The sequence below is a fragment of the Fistularia commersonii genome, chromosome 34 (genome assembly GCF_037954325.1).
Source record: "Fistularia commersonii isolate RoL2024-O1a breed Wild chromosome 34, RoL_Fcom_v1.0, whole genome shotgun sequence".
NCBI lineage: Eukaryota > Metazoa > Chordata > Actinopteri > Syngnathiformes > Fistulariidae > Fistularia > Fistularia commersonii.
Genome location: NC_141317.1, coordinates 6,483,740 through 6,504,689, shown reverse-complemented (window position 1 = coordinate 6,504,689; position 20,950 = coordinate 6,483,740). Strand labels below are relative to the sequence as shown.

General features: G+C 40.8%; 2 protein-coding genes across 3 annotated transcripts; both read right to left on the bottom strand.

Moving 5' to 3' along the window:
- Positions 1–11,527, bottom strand: LOC147214418 (extracellular matrix protein 2). The gene is made up of 10 exons (XM_086141974.1): positions 11,169–11,527; positions 10,920–11,059; positions 10,491–10,754; positions 10,186–10,408; positions 9,750–9,865; positions 7,689–7,821; positions 7,450–7,607; positions 7,136–7,275; positions 940–1,266; positions 1–215 (listed from the first exon to the last, which is right to left on the bottom strand). Exons 1-10 carry the CDS (start codon positions 11,371–11,373, stop codon positions 29–31), a joined length of 1,893 nt encoding a protein of 630 aa, XP_085998100.1. The 5' UTR covers positions 11,374–11,527; the 3' UTR covers positions 1–28.
- Positions 11,528–12,742: 1,215 nt separating this feature from the next.
- tktb (transketolase b) lies at positions 12,743–20,181 on the bottom strand. 2 transcript variants are annotated; one of them, XM_086141972.1, is made up of 14 exons: positions 19,876–20,181; positions 17,839–17,956; positions 17,633–17,746; positions 17,432–17,529; positions 16,895–17,086; positions 16,282–16,409; positions 16,001–16,197; positions 15,644–15,808; positions 14,673–14,829; positions 14,455–14,585; positions 14,291–14,374; positions 14,087–14,183; positions 13,544–13,663; positions 12,743–13,463 (listed from the first exon to the last, which is right to left on the bottom strand). In XM_086141972.1, the coding sequence occupies exons 1-14, from the start codon at positions 19,980–19,982 to the stop codon at positions 13,294–13,296; spliced, it is 1,878 nt and encodes a 625-aa protein (XP_085998098.1). In that variant the 5' UTR covers positions 19,983–20,181; the 3' UTR covers positions 12,743–13,293. The 2 variants fall into 2 exon arrangements, with proteins under 2 accessions (XP_085998098.1, XP_085998099.1); XM_086141973.1 differs by lacking the exon at positions 19,876–20,181 and adding an exon at positions 18,468–19,110.
- Positions 20,182–20,950: the final 769 nt, after the last annotated feature.

Genomic DNA, 20,950 nt, shown 5'->3' with positions numbered 1-20,950 from the left:
ATAAGTGTGGGTGTGGGTTTCTGTCTCACTATGTAGCCTTGTTGTCAGGTGAGTCTTCCTGTTGTGGATGGAGGACCAGTCCTTTTGCATCACTGACACAAGAGAAGGTATTTGGGGGGATCTTCTCCACCGCCAGCAGATTGTGTTCCATGTGGACCGAAGCCAAGGCAGAGTCAGAATTGTGAGGATGACATATCCCCCACTGACTGACCTGCCTGAAATAACAAACATGAAATAAAAGGATATTTAGACTGGGCGTATCAACATTTTTTAACTCATTCATTCATTATCTTGAGTCCTTATGCCCCCAGCAGTCATTGGGGGGAGGGGTTGGGTTCCCCCTGGACCGGTCGCTAATCGATCACAGGGCCATATATAAAAACCATTCACTCTCATCTACATGTCATATAGAGACATGCAACATTTACTCTCCCATCCACACGTCTGGAGAACTTAGGCTCTAAAATGAACCTCCTGCATGTTTTCGCACTGTGGGAGGAACTCCTGCAGACATGGATAGAACATGGAGACTCCACACGGAAAGGCCCTCCTGACGGAATCCAACCATAGAATTAACCACTAAGCCACCCGGTACGTTCTTTTTTTGCTAAAAATTCAAATGTATATATTTTATATTAATTTGCATTTGAATTGTGCATTTGAATTGATTATGGCAGTTTTTGTGGCGGGTTGAAAAAAATTGTATCCTCATTGATTTATCATTAAATAATACATGAACATTCATGGAAAACATCGAGCAATATGCTTTCTTCACTGCAGATCTTAGTAAAAATGTTGATGAGATTGTTAATTAAAATGTTAGTTTGAATGAGACGACACACAACTGTCTTTGTATCTGTCTGATCCAGTAAGCCGGGATGCACCAGAACTACTCTGTTATTGTGAAAATAAAAAACTCTCTGAGTGTGCAAAATGTACCTGATCTGATTGTTGTCCAGTCTCAGCACCTGCAGTTTCTTGAACTTTCGAACGCAGGCAGGGACCTCCTCCAGACGGTTGTTGTCTAGAAGGAGCTCAACAAGGGAGCGATACGTTCCGACAAAAGCATGCCGGTCGATTCCATCGGCGCTCAAGGGATTGTGAGATACTTGTAGGGACTGCAGCCCAGGCCGCAGGTGGCGGAATAGGAAGGCAGGTATGTGGCTGATGGAGTTGTGCTGGAGATTCAAATGACGCAGAGGGCGAGGCAGATTCTCGGGTATTGATGTCAATTTGTTGTATGACAGGTCCAAGATTTCAAGGGATCTGGGGCAAAAAAGGAAACATATTTTAGAAGAAATATCTAGGACAGATTTTTAATTCAGATGTTTTTGGATGAAAGAGTGAGAAAGGAGCTTGCAAAAAACGCTTCAAATTTATTGTGCAGTAATAATTGACTACCACTTAATTCTAGGCTTTTTAAACTGAAATATTGGGTAATCATTGGGCAACGCTGTATCATATGGGGGGTGTTGGGGAGTCCAGAGACGGAGGAAACAGCAGGGGAGAAATCTGCAGAGCCTGGGGTGACACAGTGTGTGTCTGAGTTGGAATTTGGGGTTGATAAGGGGTAAAAGAAACAATGACTACGGCAGAGAGGAGGACCAAATTTTAAGGGCATTAGAAAGGCAACAGCAAAGTAAAGGGGTCCTGTGTTGTTGTAAGAAGATCCCGTACAGCTGTTGTGAGTTTACAGCACCGCAGGAGAGAAAGCTAATTTCCTGTTTTCCGCCATTCATAGACCACACTAAACAGCCAATGGGCCGAGAACACCCTTGGGAAACTAACCAATGACTATAGCGAGGTGAGATTGGGACCAATGAGAGAGAGCGGACGGCTTTGAATGGGGTTGATGCTTAAGCTGGCATCTGTCGGACCAACGTGTAGTGCCTTTAAGATGTCTGCGAGCTCGTAAATATGAGTTTCAGTAAAACCTGCCGCCCTTGACCTTGGCATTTCTGATTGGCATCAAGAGTGTGTGTGTGTGTGTGTGTGTGTGTGTGTGTGTGCGCGCGGGGTGTGTTATGGGCTTCTCATTGGGCCATATCCAATCGCGTCGTCCCTGGTGCTTCCTGCCAAGGTTTGTTTAAGTGGTTGAAGAGAGTTCACTATAGCCTTCGGTAAACTTGCCGAAAAACACTTCACCTTCATAAATGTTTTACGGGAAAGACGGGAGAGTGAACACAATGACATATTTAACTCGAGTCACCGCACGCTGCTTGCTGCTCGGTCCCAATAAAAGCTGAAATAAAAATGTGTTTACTGCTCGATTTTAAACTCTTAGAATACATTGCACTGTCCGTTTCTCAGGACCAGCTCAGACCAGTTGCTTCTGATTTGTATTCTCTGTCCCTGCCAGGAGGCTCAGCAGTCGTCCAGCGCCGCTGCCGAGTTCCACATGGTAATAATGGACGGAGGGACGTGCAGTGTGCTCCTTTCTGACCGTCTGCCACCCTTCACACTGCCACCCACTGGCATCACATCAATATAGAAACAGCAATGGGCGCATACAACACGTTGCGTAATCTTGCATACATATAGTGTATGTGCGTGTAAATACTGTAAATCCCAAGTTCTTTCGACCTTAATGTCTGAAAAGTAGTATTCCAAGTTTCAAGTTAGAGGTGTCAACAATTTCACCCTAGAATTTTCAGAAGCTCTGTGTATGAGCTCTTTGTTCGCATCTCGGAGTGTGTATGCCGAGGCAGGCGCCTCATAGTTAAGACCGCTCTTTACAATCGTGCTGGTCTTAACTTCTTTGCTGGTTTGGCAAAGAAAAGATTCTGGAACCCCATGTGACACTTCTGATGCTTTTCTCGGTCAAAATAAGAGCTACTTTGGGGAACAAAGCATTTAAGCAAAATTGATCCCTGTGTTAAATGCAAAACAGGTCTGGCAGTTATCAAGCTCATCTTTGTGGATTTCACTGAGATACAACACAGGGGTAAGTATGGAACCATAACTACAAATGCACACACACACACACACTCATTCATCTGCGCAGACCTCATCATAATGACATCCATATTTTGTTATGATTTATCGATAACTGCAGACAGAAAAACATGCCTATGCTGTTCCTCCACAGGAGCATTGTGTCCGTCGCCAAGCAGACAATCCAACTGAAACACATTTGTATCAAAAGGGGAATCTTGAGCGCAAACCAAACCAAACCCAATTTCAGTTGCTATTGTTTGATGATTTGGCATCATAAGCGATTTTGAGTGGGTCCATGCGCATGTGTTTACGCAGTGTTTTGCAACCACTGTTTTTTCTGGCCAAGTACAAAGCTTTTGTTACAAATTCTATAAAGCTCACACGTTTAACATGTCACTCAAATCTTGGTAGTGAAGATCATCACCAAATCTCTGCTTCTGTTCAACCTGGCGAGCTCCGCAGAAGTAAGAAATCTGTCTAAATGACACAATATTCCTGTATTGTTTTTCTGTAAACAGTGAAAGTGATGATTTAAATGACATTTAAAGGGCCTTTACATCGTATACTTCTAATTAAATTACAGTAACATTTTAAATGAAAGATATTTTAGCTGTTGCATATGATCATTTTGGACGATTTGAAAGACGATAATGAGGATAATGTGACTTCAACCAGCAGATGTATCGCATTACATTCTTCTTTGATAAAAAACTTAAAATTCTGAGATATGTCTGATATTGTAATTTTAATGAATTCTGTATTGTATTCTGTCTTTGTACTTAAGACCTTAAGACACTTTATAGCCTTGACTTGTTACTTAGACACTTTATAGTTTTATTTGTATTCTTATTCTCCCCCCTTTTTTTATACTGTTTATACAATTTCCTACTATTATTTATTATTGTTATGTTTCACTTGAAACTCTGGCACAACAATTTCCTTCGAGATAAATAAAGTTGTTCTTATTCTTATTCTTCTTCTTATTGTAATTTGGGGGGGGGGGGTCTAAAGGCGCGTCTCAGGAGAGACAAATGCTTCGTAATGCAATTCATGATATTTGCATCAATTGCACGCTATTGCACATTCTGACAGCACCCATGTGTGGATGGATAATTGCAAACATTACAGATGCTGAACATGTTTAAGTATTTAGCATAAGAATGACAAACTGGCAGCAATCATTTACTGGCCCAGAAAACAAATTGAAGACAGACCTGGGAAAGTGAGCTGGATACAAATGACATGATCAAGGAAAAGGAAGTTATATATAATATAAACAATGCATGTATCTGAGTAAAGAGACACAAACTCGACGTGATCAGAAACAGAAATGCATTGACAAGGTAGATAATGTGGGGAACTGCTGACAGTGAGCCTGATAAATCCCAGCTGCCTCCATCTCTCTGCTCCTTCACTCATAGCTCACGTCTTTCAAATCCCCGGAGGAGGAAACGACACCGAACAGGAGCACTTCATTAACCAGAACCAGCATACCACCATGCTAATGAAAATCACGTTTTCATCTACATATCTATCTGGAGTGGAATATAATGCTCACATTTTAAGCTAGACAGATAGATGGATAGAGAGAAAGAAAGAGAGAGAGAGAGAGAGAGAGAGAAACTTTATTAATTCCAAAGGGAAATTAATTTTCACAGAAACCACGTACATTCACACATTATAAGGGCAGAAACAGCATAACCTTAAAGAAACAGAATGGTATCACTATACGAATTATGTTATTATTACTATTATTCTCATTCAGTCAAAAAATATATATATATATGTTATATAGAAAATATAAAAAATGAAATATATAAATATATTATATTATATATATAATATGCATTATATATCTTGTATTTTACATATATATATAATTTTTTTTTAATATACATATATAAATAATAACTTTTTTTTTCTTTTTTTTTTCTTTTTTTATGTATATAAATATATATATATATACAAAATGGCTTGGATATCCGCTAATGGTTCAGTCTTGTTCCATCAGATCCATGTCTAGTGATAAACAAGCCTGAGAAAAATCAAGCTAAGGTATGAGGAGGGGATGTCGTTTCCCCTTTAAAAAGCAGCCTGTTGTGTTTGTAGAGTTCAGGTCAAGTTGAATCTGTTCACACTGTCTTGTCTGTGCAGTGAAGGAAGCTTTCAAAATAGGAAAGCTGCTAATTGGGGTCCGGGGCCAACACTAAGGTTGCTAAACAGGTCAAGGGTCAGCGGTCTCCATTTCACCTTCCCTCCTCACATATGTGCCAGTCCCCTTCTGTTCAGGGCTGATATGTTTGAGATTTCTCTTTATGCAATTAAGAGTCTTTATCCTGCAAATAGAATAATCTCACAACGCTATATTTCTTCCACCTTCGGTGAGCCGTTTTTATGGCGCTATTGTCTTTCATTTTTCTCTTATGGGAGTTCTTTTCCTCCTTTTCTTCCCCTGAAGCTACCACTGCGGTTCGCAGAGGTCCCAGGGAGCAACAAAAAAAAAAACCCTCTGGAATTCACTATATTTAAACAAACACACACTCAGACACATCAAGATACATAAACACACACTCAGGAACACAAGTGGCCTGAAGCTCTCACTCACACGCCCGCTTATCTAAGTACACAAGGTCAGCTGTCAAAACTATAGTAATATGTGTATGAGAGCGAGAAGCGGGAGGAGAATTTTTTTGTTTGTTTGTTTGCATGTGTCATCACAACACCACTCACACGATTCACTGACTTATTTTGTGTTTAAATCATCGCCTGAGTTACTGACAAGGACAAACAATAAAAGACTTATGTGCTCATCTTTTGACGGAAATATGAAAGCAAGACTCAACAGAGACAAGACTTGTGACATTTTTTTTTTTCGTGATCCAACTTTCAAGTCTTCACAATTTACATTTGGGCTGTTCTCTTTTCACCGTTTTGTAGCCACTGTTGATATTTGGATGACACTTGACAAAACTAAAGACATGAAGGAGAAGTGCAACAGTGAGAAATAGTTCTGAGGCAGCTGTGGCTCAGTTTGTCGAGGCGGAATCACACCTATCGGGAGATTTGTGTGATCACGGAAGTCACACGGAGCTGCCCAACAGACCAGGTATTTCTGTCAAAATAAGAGTTTATCAATAAATGACAGCTTATCTAGATCACCCAGTTCACGGTCTGCCTCTGTTCAGACCTGTCTTGCAGGATGTCACATAAAGGTTAACATGCTTTGTACTAAATCACCATCTGTCCCGCTGATCTGATCATTGTGAGCTCCAGCAGGACGACTGCATTCAACCCCTGACAGTCTTTCCTTTCATTAAATCTCACAATCCAGTTTCTACAATCAAACAGCTCATGCTACACCCGTATTTCCTATCCCACCCAACCCGCTAACAACACGGTTTCTCCAGGAGCCTTAAAATTATTTGCAAAAATAAATAATAATTATAAAAAACAACTCTTGAGTGTCTCTGAGCCCTTCCTGTCTCCCACGCAGCAGGGGGGGGGCAGAATACCTGACACAAGAGCACGGAGATCACATTATGGGACTGACAAAGTCACAATTTCAGAATGATTATGGACACGGAGTGTGCACACCAAAGCTGGAAATAGCGGAAAAAGAAAATCTGAGCAAATCTAACCTGTTTCCCCAAAACCGAATAGGTCCCGCTGAAATAAATAAATACCAAAACTGTAATTAACATCAATGAGTCTGTAGACATCCAGTGATCAAGAGTAGACATCGAAAATTAAATAACATTCAGTGTCACGGTCGGGCTCGGTTTATTTGGTGACTTGCCAAATGATTTAAAATAAGAAATCCTGCCTAATCTTCACAGAGCACGAAGCCCGCATGGAATGACGACAAAGTCATTTGCCAAACCGTGTAAAACAGCAAACAAATGCACAGACTCCAATTAAAGAGTTTACAAAAATCAAAATGCGTCCAGATCGCCCTTCCTGGAAGACGGGTGTTCAAGATAAGACTTTATATATCTTGAGCCGACGACATTTTTCAACAGTTAATTAAGACTTTACTGAAATAAATGAGAATCGTGCACAAAATCTAGAGGCAACGAGCTCATGCGATAAACCGTTACAGAAATGCCAGTTTGGTAGCAGAAGAGCGTAGCACCCTCCTTGTGGCTGATGAAGGAACTGAAGAATATGGTTTTATTCTTGGATGGACGGTTTGACGTACTTGAGAGGGGTCCAGGCCTGGTGGGCGATGTGTTGCTCATGCAGCAGGTTGTGACTCAGGTCCAGCTCTGTCAAATACCTGCAGCCCTTCAGTGAATCCTCTGTCACTCCCTCAATCAGATTTTCGCTGATTTCTAGTTTCTATGGAATAAAAACGAAAGAGATGCAAACTCAGGTATGTTGATTTGGGATGACGACGTCGCCATAAATTGGATTTCTGAAAGACGATCTAAATCAGAGATGCTCTGATTGATTTGTTAAATCTTAAAGTGGATGGATTATTCTGCAGGATTAAGTATTGTGATTTTAGCACACCTGCAGCGAGGGGGGGAGCCCTTGGGGGAGCAAACGAAAACGGTTTTTGCCTAACTGGAGGTGCAGAAGTCTTTTTAACGGTTTGAACGCAAGAGGTGACACCAAGCCTTCGTGTACAGAATTATCCTTCAGCTCCAGTTTCTGGAGGTTCATCAAGCCTGAAGAGGGAAACAAAAAACATCACCATCATTTCGTTACGGACTGTATCGTTTTTCAATGAGCGATAACACCATTTTTACCTTTGAAACATTTAGGGGTGAGAGATTTAAGCTTGTTGTTGTTCATCTTGAGTTCCTCAAGAGGTGATGTAAATGTTGGGATCATGGTGAGCTGGTTGTCATCTAGGGTCAACCTCTTCAGAGAGGTCAGGTTCTAGAAACGCATATCAAAAATAGTCGTTAAGCAGGCCAGAAAGCTTAAACATACAAAAATGGATACTTAAAATCCACAGCTTTCCATCTTGAACTGCCGTGCAGGAATGACTTCAAAGAAATGCATGAAATGACAGTATGTGAAATCTATGCATCTCCTCCATCTCAGTTATCATGTTGTATTTTTAGGACAGGCAATCAATGTGGGTTCTCAATGAGAGCTGCTGCGGTTGATGTGCCTCAAATAAAAGCTAGTGGACTAAAGCCTCTGCAGTGTCCCGATGGCCGGTCCAATTGCTCCTCTGTTATTATCGAGATCTGAGCAGGAACTTTGACAAAAAAAATCCCAAAATAATTTCCCTTTATTTTCTTCATCATTGGCTATAGCAGTTTTCCAAAAAATATATCCAGCCAATACGAAGCGAATGTGCCGCCGGTGGTGAAGAACGATTGGTCAGAGTGTGGTAGGCTGCTCCAGTGTGGTCACGATCTATGTTTGTCCTGCGGTCATTCTGAGGTTAGACCAAAGGTTATTCTTAGAAAGGATGAGTTAATGTTCTCGGTACTCTTAAATTACTGTAATGATACAGGGTACGGGTCTCTTTTTAAATTTTAATTAGATGTAAATAACATATAAAACAGATTTATAAAATCTAATAACATCTATCAGAACAATCCTATTGGGAAATTGCTGCCTTCACAGACCTCTATGGCGGTTGAAATAAACCGATTAACGTGTGTGTGCCATCAAAAATGCATGTTAAAAAACTATAATCCTGTGACAATGATCAAAATGACATGGAAACAGGAATTTATATTCTAACCTAACTTTGAAAATGTGCACCTTTCAAACCAAATCAGAAGCTCTACTTTTTCTTGTCTTGTTTTGCCCGAGCGGAGACGCAACACAAGGACATTGCCGGGTTTACTGCATATATTTCAGGTACAAGCTGGCAGCTATTTTGTGATTTTTCCTTACCCATATTTAGGATTTAAAAAAAAACCCGAATGTTGATTTTTCCTACACCATCTCGCTTTTGATGCGGCGACGATCTAACTTATTTTATATTTTTCCATTCTGTGGCTCATAGGTTGAAGTCATGAATGTAATATGAGAACAACTCCTACCATTTAACAATGTGTGAACAATGCATCTACTAAAATTCTCTTTAGCATGTATTAGCCTCTGTGCTTATTTTAGCAGGTCCAGGGGGACCTGCTAAAATGGTTTACTGAAGTCATTTCCTATATCTGTGTCATTTTGGGTTCACCAGTGTCCCACCCCTTCAGGAGACGAGTGTCAGTCTGAGTGGTCACTCCAGTGGAGAAAGACTGCAGTGTCTCACATACTCTCAAAGAATAAATAATGATTTGAAAATAAAGCAAAGAAAACAAAACAACCAAAGTGCACTCTGTGCATTTATGTGGAACTCAATAGTTGTGTTTTAGTTGTGAGGGACATTCAAATCAACCAATGAGTTTTACCTTTAAATGCTTCACTATCAGATGAGAAAAATGTCAATTGTGTGATGAAAAGTCACTCATATCTCAGTTATAGAGTTTGGGTATATTAGTATTTGGAGGCTTTTTATCCCTTTCTATTAATCCTTTTGCTGTGGTTAATGTTGCTTTGTTTTCCTGGTTTTGAGAAGAAAAAGTTAATACATCACAATTCAGATGGAGACAAGAAAAACAATGACCATGATAAAAATGCCTCGGCCTTGAATATTCGGAGACCTGCAGTGAACCAAGCAGATGTTGTGAAATTCTTTGCCTGCAGGTGGAGCTGGTACAAATGGAATTTATAGACTTTTGAAACCTATTCAACTCTACAGAGTCACACCTGAGGATTGGAATTTTGATGCATAAGAAAATGACCGAAGGCAGAAGTGGAAGTGTTAGAAACAGAGCTTGAACAGTTTAACTCACAAGCAGAGGGTTTTGGCTGAATGACTCGTCACGCAGGTTGTTTTTACTGAGGTCCAGCGTGTCCAGATTCAGGAGCCCAGAGAAAACACCAGGGGAAAGTAGTGTGATGTTGTTCTCTTAAAAGAAGAAGTAAAAATTGCTGATGTAGTCAGTGATACAGGACACACACTTTCATGCATCTTGGCTACGATGGCAACCAAGATATATAACATGATCCCTCGGTGAACTTTACACACGGAACAAGGCATTGATTTTCATGTAAAATGTTCAATATCTGCATCTGTTTGCATCTACATTCTGACAGGTAGAGTGTAAGTGACATTGATTAGACTTTTCTCGCTTTGAATTAATTAATATAATCAATAATCCAGATATGTTTTACACAAAGCTGCAAATTACTTATTTTGATCACTAAGCACAAGCATCCGACACACACCTGCTAAGTCCAGCTTTGAGGCTTCCAAGTTGTGGATGACTGGAAGGTCAGTCATGCTCATGTTTCTGCAAATGATTTCACTGCCACCAATCTGGCACTGGTCAAGAGGGAACCCTGTAAAGTGGTCGTGAGGTTCTTTCTGATTGCTAGGAGCCTCAGTTGCTTCTTCTTCTTCTTCTTCTTCTTCTTCTCCTCCTTCTTCCTCTTCTTCTTCTTCTTCCTCCTGATCCAAATTAGATGAAACAAAACATGACGGAAACTACATAATTTGACATTAAACGCTTTGAAGAAGATGAGACTGGCACCTCCTCCTCCTCTTCCTCTTCTTCTTCTTCTGCATCATCATCATCATCATCATCATCGTCATCACTATCGTCATCATCATCATCCTTGTCGTCATCGTCATTGTCATCATCATCGTCATCGTCGTCATCATCATCATGTTCTTCCCTTTGTTTCATTAGCCTCCTCTTCTCAGCATGAAGTTCTTTGAGTACAGCCATCAAAGCGCTGACAACGTCCTCTCCATTTCTTCTCCTCCAGCCCATCAGTGGTCGCCCCAAACCTGGCTGCCGCAAACAGCGGGAAAACCACCGATATTACTAACCACAGGAGTAAATCACATGAAAATCCAATGTATGAAACATGGCTTGTGTGATGTTCACATGCGCCGTCTTTAAATGTCTCTTGATATTTATTCCTGTATGAACACAAAAGAATCAGGATTCTGATACCATTCTATAGGCAAAGCTCTCCAGCGTTGCAGTATGTTTCTTATTCCACCCGGAACTTCTCTTTTGTCTTCCAGCCTCCAGCATTTTCAAATCTTCTTGCTGCTCTCTCTGCTCCAGCTGAAGTTGTTCATCCCCCCTTTCTTCCTCCCAGTATGCAAAAACATTTAAACCCGTATGTATTGTCACCATTTAAAAGCATTTTTTGAACTAATTCTGCTAAAATTCTAAAAGAGAAAACTTGCAGCTTACCTGAAGCAAGGGTGAGAACTGAAGAGTTTTTATTCAACGATACCTCTGGCCCATCAGTATCTGGTTGATGAGCAAATGATTCCAGCTCATCGGACGGAGATAATGTTTCCATTTGTGCATCTGTGTTACTCCAGGAGCTACGGGTTTGTCCAGATGAAATTGTACAACCCAAAAGAATTAGCATCATCCATGGCTGTGGCATCATTCAAGGTTTTCTCAGTTCAGGTGTAAAGTCCAAGTTGATGTTGTCTAAGACTTGTACAAGGACAACGAAAAATGAATAAAAAAGAGCTGTCTGAATAGATCAATTCCTGCCAACCCAGGAGTCAAGATGAGTCAGCTCACATAAAAAGATATTTTTCCATAAATCCTTTGCAGTGGAGATTATAAGCCCTCAGAGTTGAAAAAAAAAGAAGTTTTTTTTAAGCTGAGTTTCCCTGCACCATGAATTACACATGTCCCAACCTGGGTTTGTGCTGTGAAGTTGACAGAGGAAATGTGTGTAATGGAGTGTGCAGAAGGCGGGGATGTTAGAAAAAAAAAAAAAGGAAAAAAAAACCCTCACATTGTTAATAAAGGCCTTGTCCATCATAGCATGAAATACACAGATCCACCCAAATCTTCCTGGTCTCCTCTTGCCTTCGAAGCCGTCTGTTAATACTGGATAGAAAAGAGAAAGTGAGAAAAAATGGAAACTGCAGCAGCTCATAGACCTTTTGTAATCAGAATTGAAGTTATATGTAATTTGCAGATCGCACTCATTTTTAACGAGGATTGATAGTTCAAGTCCGCGTCAGCCTTGTCTAGACAAGCTGAAGTGGCATCTACATATGAAACCCAAATATGACCTTGGAAATATAGGTCTGCCGTGACATTCTGTTAAACATACAATGGAAGCGTGCTTTCACTGGGATGCTGACATGTACAGATGCTTGATCAGTTCCTCATACTGGACACAAACTTAAAATCTGCAGACAGACTTTCATATTTGCCTAGTAACCACAGTGGTTAACAATACTGGCCAAAAGACATGTGCATATTGACAATTCACAGAAATCGGTTTGTCACAGCTGTGTGATTGACAGTTACTACATTTTTTCCTGGTCAAACGAAGACGTTTTCCCGGCACAACTTTTGAGATCGAGGTGACAGAGGTACACAACAGTCTGTCACTCAGTACTGAGTTTCCAACATGCTCTTCTAATGTAAATATAGTTTATCCAGTTAGGGCATTTCATTGTTGATGAGAAAATCCAATAAAACAAACTGCAGCAATTCTGCAATTCAAAACAAAATTACTACAGAGGATGTTTGTTGAATACCCACAAGACATTAGCACTCCTTTTTTGGTTCTTTGTCAACTTTGTGCAGTATACTTAGCTTTTGCAAATATACATTTCAATTTAGGGAATATTGAAGCAGGCGTGTGTGTGGGGGGGGGGGGGAAGGGGGGGCTTGTGAATAGTGACCAGGATTCAGTTTTTAGTCAAAGCCCACTGAAGATATTCTATCATGTCCTGGGTGAATCTCACTATTGCAACTGTTAAAATTAAAATAAATGGAAGCAAACAAGATTCTGTAGCACATCATTTTAATGAAGCACAGCAAAGCAATGACATTATCATCATTCAGCAGGATCACCAGTAATGTGTATCCTTGGTAATAGGAGCCACACTGAGCTTAAGACTGAGTCTGTGAACACTTAAAACAACTGCTAGAACAATGTAGTACATTGGTTGAAAAACAGTGCTACCATGTGGTGTGAATACCAAACAATTAATACATGAGGTATAAGGAGAGTGAAGGGTCAAGACCAGAACTGAAAACCTGACAACCTGGAATGTCAAATGGTTATCAGAAATTCATTCAGTAATACTTGTCTGTGCAACTGTCGTGTAAAATTTCAGACAAGGAATGTTGCTTCAGTTAATATGGAGGAGACAATACTTAACACAGACTGTGTAGGAGTACTATGGTGTGGAAGGACTTGACTTAACAGCACCCTCTAATTACCAATGAAGGATTAGCCATCGAACTTGAGTCAGACAAAAAGAACACGTCTTGTATGAGACTGTTAGCTGAGTAGACATAGTGGTGAACTATGGGTGGAAAGAGAACACAGTCCTTAGTTAGCAAGTGTCTGGCGCACAGCATTGGCAATGTGTTGGGCACTAATGCCAAAATGGTCCAGCAGTTCTTGTGGCTTTCCACTGCGAGGAACACCGGAAACGGCCAGTCGGGTCACAACAAATGGCATGTCTTCCACCGCGGACAAGACTGCCTCACCAAGGCCACCTGGACATGAGGGAAAACATGAAAAACTTGACTCTCAACACCACATCCTTATGCTCAGAAAAATTAAGACACTAATTCACCTTCTTTGTAGTGATCCTCCACAGTGATGATCCTTCCGCCTGTAGCCCTGGCACTTTCCAAAATTGCTGAGGCATCAAGGGGTTTGATGGTGAATGGGTCAATTACACGAATCTTTATCCCTATAAAAAGGACATTGTTCGATAGGTAACTCTGTAACAAGGGAACTGAAGACATCAGCGCCTGAATGAGTGTTTAATATGAGCTACCATAAATTCCGGCATATAAGCAGCTACTCTCCCCCCCCCACACGCTTTAAGAACTGCAGCTTTTACAACGATGTGGCTAATTTATGGATTTTTATAGGGTAATAACGGTAGCTTCCTTCCGGCAACACCGTCACAGTGGACAAATGAAACGGTTTCAGCAAACCTAATAGCATACGATAGTGTTTCAATGGGGACACATGCGGCTTATAGACAATTGCAGCTTATTTATGTGCAATTTCTTTCTTTTAAAAATTAGTAGATGCAGCCTATATAGGTGCACTCAAGTCCGGAATTTATGGTAACTTATGTATCCACTAGATGGCAATATTGGTTTACCTTCTTTTTCCAACATATCAGCAGCAGTAAGTGCTTCATGCAATGTTACGCCAGCTCCAATCACAGTCACCTGATCAGTCTGGGACTGTCGCACAACCTGGTTTTAAAAATTAAGACAACTGACTTTATGCCTTATATTTTTTGGTGGCCATTCTAACTTCCCTGCTACTTATCCACAACCTGCAACTTTGTTCTGATCAGTACCTTTGCTGTGCCCAAAGCAAACTTCTCATCTGCAGAGTAGATGACTGGAGTGTCAGGTCTGCTGGTACGGATGAAACAGATACCCTGAAGGGGGAAAAAAAAGTTACTCAAAAACAATATATTTCCACTGCACAACTTTATCGGAAAAAAAAAAATGTACAAACCTTTGTGTTTGCTGCTAGTTCAACAGCTTTCTCAGTGGACACTCCATCACTGGGGTAGAACACGGTACATTGTGGGATAGCACGGAACATGGCCAGATCCTCAAGGGCCATCTGGGAAGGACCATCCTCACCTTTAAAGATTGAAAAGACTGGATGGTCAAGGAAAGTGCATACGCCTTCATTTGTCCAACAGAAAGCAGAGACAATTGAAACCTTACCAATAGAGACCCCACAATGGGATCCTACCAAGTTCACGTTTGTTTGAGATATGGCTCCCATACGGATTTGGTCATAGGCTCTGGAGAAGAAGGCAGCAAACGTGCTGGCAAACGCCACAGTGCGGTCACGGGTGGCACATCCGATGGCCACAGACACCTGCAGCAGAAAGTAAATCAGTAATCTTCATTTCAATGAAAATAGATTCAAAAAAACAGCAAAGTAGAGCCAACATTTACAAAGCTGAAAAGAAAATGTGACGCTTGGCCAAGAGAGCAAATGGTAACATTGAAACCATTTGGAACAGGTTATGGTAGGTTGGTACGTAAAAAGGTTTAAGCTTTTGTATCCTTTGAGGTAGATATTCTGTATTCTATAAGAACGGTCAGTATCTTATTAAAGCATGTAGTTTTTGTGAAGCAACCTCATCATACCAAGACACAGAAAGGCAATTTGCTCAGATTAAGGAAGAGGGATGTTCAGGGTCAAGAGGGTGAGCGTTTAATCACAAGTCCCCAGGTGAGTGTCGCTGTGTTGAGAATTTTCTCATGCAGAACAGGAGTCACCTCCTTGTCAGTACATGATAAGGGTCAGATATCTGACAACAGTTTACATGTATGGTTTGCAGCCAAATTTGAAAGTCAGGATGAGTATCAGCACCTACAGGCCAAGATTGTTGACTGATTTGCCCAGTTTACATGAGGAACAGTTAAAAATCAATGCCCGTGTTGACCTACTCAATTTTCTGCAACTACAGACGGGGCCCCCAAATAGGCAGTGGGACGATTAATGAACGAATTACATTGTTCCAGCATCAAAAAAACAAACAAAAAAAAACCCTGAACTCAAAACTGCGGCGTACCTTTGGAAAAAAAAAAAAAAAAAAAAAAAAAAAAAAAAAAAAAAAAAAAAAAATCGAAAATTTTTTTTGGTTTGTTTTTCAAATTAACCACAGGAGTGAAGTATTGCATACCATGTTCTGTTCAGCAATGAAGCATTCAATGAAGCGATCAGGGAAGGCTTTCTTGAAGGTCTCAGAGAATGTTGAGTTTTTGGTGTCACCATCGAGGGCCACTATTCTCTGGCTTGCCTGGCCCAGCTTGGCCAAAGCAGTACCATATGCTCGCCTTGTTGCCACCTAAATGGAAAGGAAAATAAAATTGTCAGTTTTATCACTATATAAAATGTTCTGTCAAATTTGTATCAGTCTTGGAAAAAAAAAACAAATCTGTTTAAAAAAAAAAAAAAAAAAATGAATGCTAACAACAATGATTGTGATTTTCATCAACCATTCCCTCCTTTGAAAGCAACAAAGTCTGTTTAAATGTACCTTTTCACCAATTTTGTATCCTGGGAGTGAAGGCATGGAAATGTAGCTGAGATCAGCAGGTGGTGTGTTGTTAGTTGGCGCCTGAGGGTACATGGGCTTATTGGGGACTTGGATCTGTGCCTGTAAGTCGTTCAAGATGCTTTCAACCAGGTTTTTTGGGATGGGTTTTCCATGCCAATTTTCCATGTCCTCAATATCTGTAGGCAACAGAAATACAGGTGTCATGGATATTGTTCAGAGAGTCCAAAAATGGATTAAATATTTGCTGCAGGAGAACGTACTTTTGAGTCCTTTGCCTTTGTAGGTCTTTGCCAGAATACAGGTAGGTTTGTCCTTTACTTGCTCAGCCTGCCAGAAAGCTTTGCACAGCTCTTCCACATCGTGTCCATCCACAACATATGTATTCCACCTATATTGATATATTGAAAGTTCATCCTTACCACATCAAATCAAAGAAACCATGTTGACACACTAGCCTTTCAAAAAGAGAAAGATATAAAACTCGTTAAAGTACTCAATTTCCTCCAGGATCAATAAAGCATTTTTGATTCTAAACATAATAGGTTGAAAAGGAGACAAAACTCTGACTCGTGTTTTAGGAAATGCATACCGAGGTGCACGTGCCTTTTTAACCTCGAAATAATAAATAGCCACCCAACTTGTGAAACAAATTAAGATAAATTGATGTGACAATGTGTCAGGGCTTTTCTGGTTCAGTTTTGAATTAATACATTGAGACTCTGCAGTCTAAATTGCCTTTTAGGCACAAGTCCTGCACAGAGGAGATGTAGACACTTCACTGGCAGATACAAATACTTTCTGGAGCTAAAGTAAAAACAAAAAACAAACAAAAAAAAAGCAGGAAAAGTATCAAATTGAAAGTTAAGCACAGACCCAAAGGCTTGGCAGCGTTTACAATAGGTGTCCAGGTCATGCTGCAGGGGCGCAGGCTCACTCTGACCAAGCCGATTGACATCAAAGATAGCCACCAGGTTGTCCAGCTTGTTGTAGGAGGCAAAGGCCATGGCCTCCCAAACAGAGCCCTCTGAAGACTCTCCATCCCCAAGCATGCAGTATACACGGTAACTACAGAACAGTGGAACATAAGACCACAAACATTACTTTCCATTTATTAGTGAGGACAAATGCAAATCTACTGATTGGAAACCCGGCCCGGTACTGGTGTACGTTTGAGGAGCGGGGATCACTGCCACTAAGGAGTGAGAGCACCATGCTAACTCTAACAGTTAGGACATTTTGTCAGACTTAGCAACAAAAAGGAAGCAGGTAGGGCTTAGTGAGGGATGAATTGCTAGAGTTCTTTTACCACAGGCTGAAAATCAGATGATACAAGGCAGTTATATTGTTCAATGCGACCTGCAAAATATTATCATTTATCCCATATAGTTTAGTTCTAGTAAAATTACTCACCTAGATTTGTCAAAGTATTTGCCAGTGTAGGCCATTCCACAAGCAGCCCCTAGGCCTTGCCCTAGAGATCCTGTGGCTACGTCAACAAATTCCAGTTTCTGCTCGATGCAAATTACAGGAGAAAATTTAAACAAGCATGTAAGTTGTTTTTCTCTCTAAGGAAGAGTAGAATAGGAGCCAAAATATGGATCCCAGACTTACTGGTGTTGGATGTCCCTCAAGATCACTGTCAAATTTACGCAGAGTCAGAAGCTCAGACTCCTTCAAAAAGTCAGCCTCTGCCCAAACAGCATACAGAATAGGCGCTGCATGGCCCTGAAAGAGTTTGCGTGAAAGCAGAACAAAGGATTACACTGATGCCCTTCCTAAAAACAAGAATACATTGAGCGAGAAAAAAAGTGAAAAACCTTTGACAGAACGAAGCGATCATTACACTGGTTGCGGGGATCGTCTGCTTTATAGCGCATGGCTTGGAAGAAGAGCACAGACATGACCTCAGCTGCACTACAGCATGACGTAGGGTGGCTGTGCGCGGGAAAAAAAAATAAATCATTAGTGCCATTTACAAAGATATTACATAAAATAAATATTTCACACCATGCTCAAACATGCACGAGGCATTCATGGAGCGTTTCATCGTGCCTTAATTCTATGAGTAGTTACAATAAATTAAAAAGCAGTTTAAGTGTAAAACATTTCAATAAGTTTTTTTAGTGAGAGAATACATTTGGCAAGAATTTTCTTTTGAAGCGACTCCCATATCTTAAATTTACAAGTACCAGTCATGTACTTAGGTTATTACACACCGTACTCCCAAATTTTGCAATCAAGAGCATTTTAAAAAACACACAAACTTGTGAAACTGTTAGTTGCTGTAGAGATTTGTAATTTAGAAATCATACTTTGCTCAACAGCGTCAACACTTCCCTAAGAGGGTTAAGTTTCAAGTTGCAAGTCATTTTAACCATGCTTGCAAAACATGGGGCTCCTTAGTTCTATTGCACACAGTACCCCTAATGAATATTGCACAGTTTACCCATTTTCCTTTTCTTGACAGATAACCTGCTGGAGATAAAAAGGTGTATGAAATGGATAGAAACCATGAAATGAAAAAGCATGTTCTCATATTGTGGCATGAAATATCTAATCAAAAAGACATTAATGTCACATGATTCATTTACTGCACTCCAAACTTTAAGAGGATAGAGCTCCCCTCTTTTCCTTGACAAGGGACAAAAAAGGAATACAAATGATTTACCAAAATTAAAATAACTTTCATCTTTAAAAGATACACAGTGATTAGCATTTTGCCCACACTGGCATGATAGGAATCATCTACAATAGGAAACTGGCCGGAGGGTCTGTTGATGCATTAACCATAAATAATGGCTTGTGACAATGTATTGAAATACCTGACATGAAGATTTCTTGGTGTTCAGTTCAACATGAAGGGGACTCAGACTGCAGATTAAAACTACTTTGCCAGATAAAGTGTCATTTGCAGTCAGCTACATGCAAGATGCTTAGAGTCTCTTTTTTTTTTTTAAGAATTTAACAGTCTACTGGTGACTGCTCATGTTACGACTAATGGTATTAAGTTCGTGCACATGATCCATTAAAAAAAAGAGAACCATTAGGAACTGTACATGTAAAAAAAAAAAAAAAAAAAAAAAAAAAGTTCAATATCCGCTGAGCAAAGGCTGGTCCTGATAAAACAGTTGACATATAGCAGTTAGAATAATATTTATGGCCTAAGATATGCGACACTGTATTTCAGTGCAAGAATTCACCGTCCGTTGAACCCCAACGGTGACATGCGCGGAGGAGGAAGTGCACATCTTTGAGTGATGACAGGTAATATTAAACCAGCAATAAAAAAAACAACACTTTATTCATACAAAACGTGATTTTACTGGAAGCCGGGTGGGCAGATGGCCCGGATAGCAGGAAAAACTCTTGTGCATCGTTTTGAGCCTGCAACTTTAAAAAACAGTGTCATGCCGAACACGCGACTTTCGTTAAAACCACGTGATTTCACGGCCCCCAACCGAAAACAAACAAAAAAAAAAAACACAAGATTTTAAACCCAAAGGATTTCACACTTTTAAACGTGCAGCCGGGTGACTGCCCACGTTCACCCCCCCTTTATTCCCTTTAGCGTGTGATGTTAAAACAAGCAACGAACTTGACCTAGCTTTAAAAATAAGCGTAGAGCCAAGCTAGCTTAACGCGCACAGTAACATAAGGCGCATTTATGAATTGCGTAACGGCGGTTCCGCTGCCTGGTTATCGACCCCTCTGCCGAGAGGTAATTAGTGACACGTGCCAAGGAGGCCCCGCAGGTGAACCGGCCGGGAACGTTGGCTATCCCGTCCGACGTTTAGGTATATATGACTTTCTTTTTCGTCGGTCGTCACGTCAAAACGTTAAAAAAAACACCTCACCCGGAGTTGGATGCGCATGTTGCATTGATGGAGTGAATCCTCAACTTGTTGGCGACGTCTTTCAGCCCCTGAAGAGTTTTCTCGTCGGGTTTGTGGTAGTTAGCCATTGCTTTTGTGGATATGTCTGACCTGCTCAAGTCGACGTATGGATGGTGATTTGGAATAACGGTGGCTTTCTTCCAGTTGTGAGTTATAAAAAAACAATGGCCTGCGTGGTTTGTTAGTCACACGGAGCGAGTACCACCGAGGAGGAGAAGAAGGTGGAGGGCAGTTAAGTATCCGTTGTCGGCCCCTCCCACCTAAACCACTCATTGGCGGAGGGACACGTCGATCAACGAGGCTGCGTTCATTGTTTCCGGAAAGTTCTGTCACATGACAGAGTACGTCTCACAACGCCTCATTCACTCAAACCAGTTGCTCCAGCTTGCCTCCTCCTCCAAGAGAAAAAAATTGTGAAGCGGAAATTCAAGATGAATTTGTATTTTCATAAAAAGCAGAATTAAAATCCATTAACTGTCTCCGTTTATGCAAAAGACATTCTTTCACCCATATCTATACCACTTATCCTACAGTCAGGGTCACAGGGGGGCTGGAAGCAATCCCATCCATCACTGGGCAAGATGCAGGGTTCATGTTGGACTGGTAACCAGTCAATTGCAGGGTTACAAATATAATGATTTTTTAATCTCTTCTCTGCATTTAACTTATCATAGCTGAACCATGAGCAGTGGAGGGGCTCAACAACACTTTGGCAGGCGGGAATTGAAACGAAGAATGTTAGATGGTTCTACCTCTCAAGCCATACTGCCTAAAGTTAATTCCCTGATCAGGAATCGAATCCAGGCCACAGCGGTGAGGGCGCTGAATCCGAACCCCTAGACCACCGGGGATACAGGTCAGGGCCTCTAATGAACCAAAAGGAAGAAGCACAAACCTCTCCTGGTCATGCCGCCCTCCACTATGTTTGTAAAATGATCCTGCTGGATAATGTGTGCCTCCTATTCAGCGTCATAATAAATCAATAATAATAATAAGCTGCAGGGATCTGGATGTTTAAAGTTTACAAATGCCTATG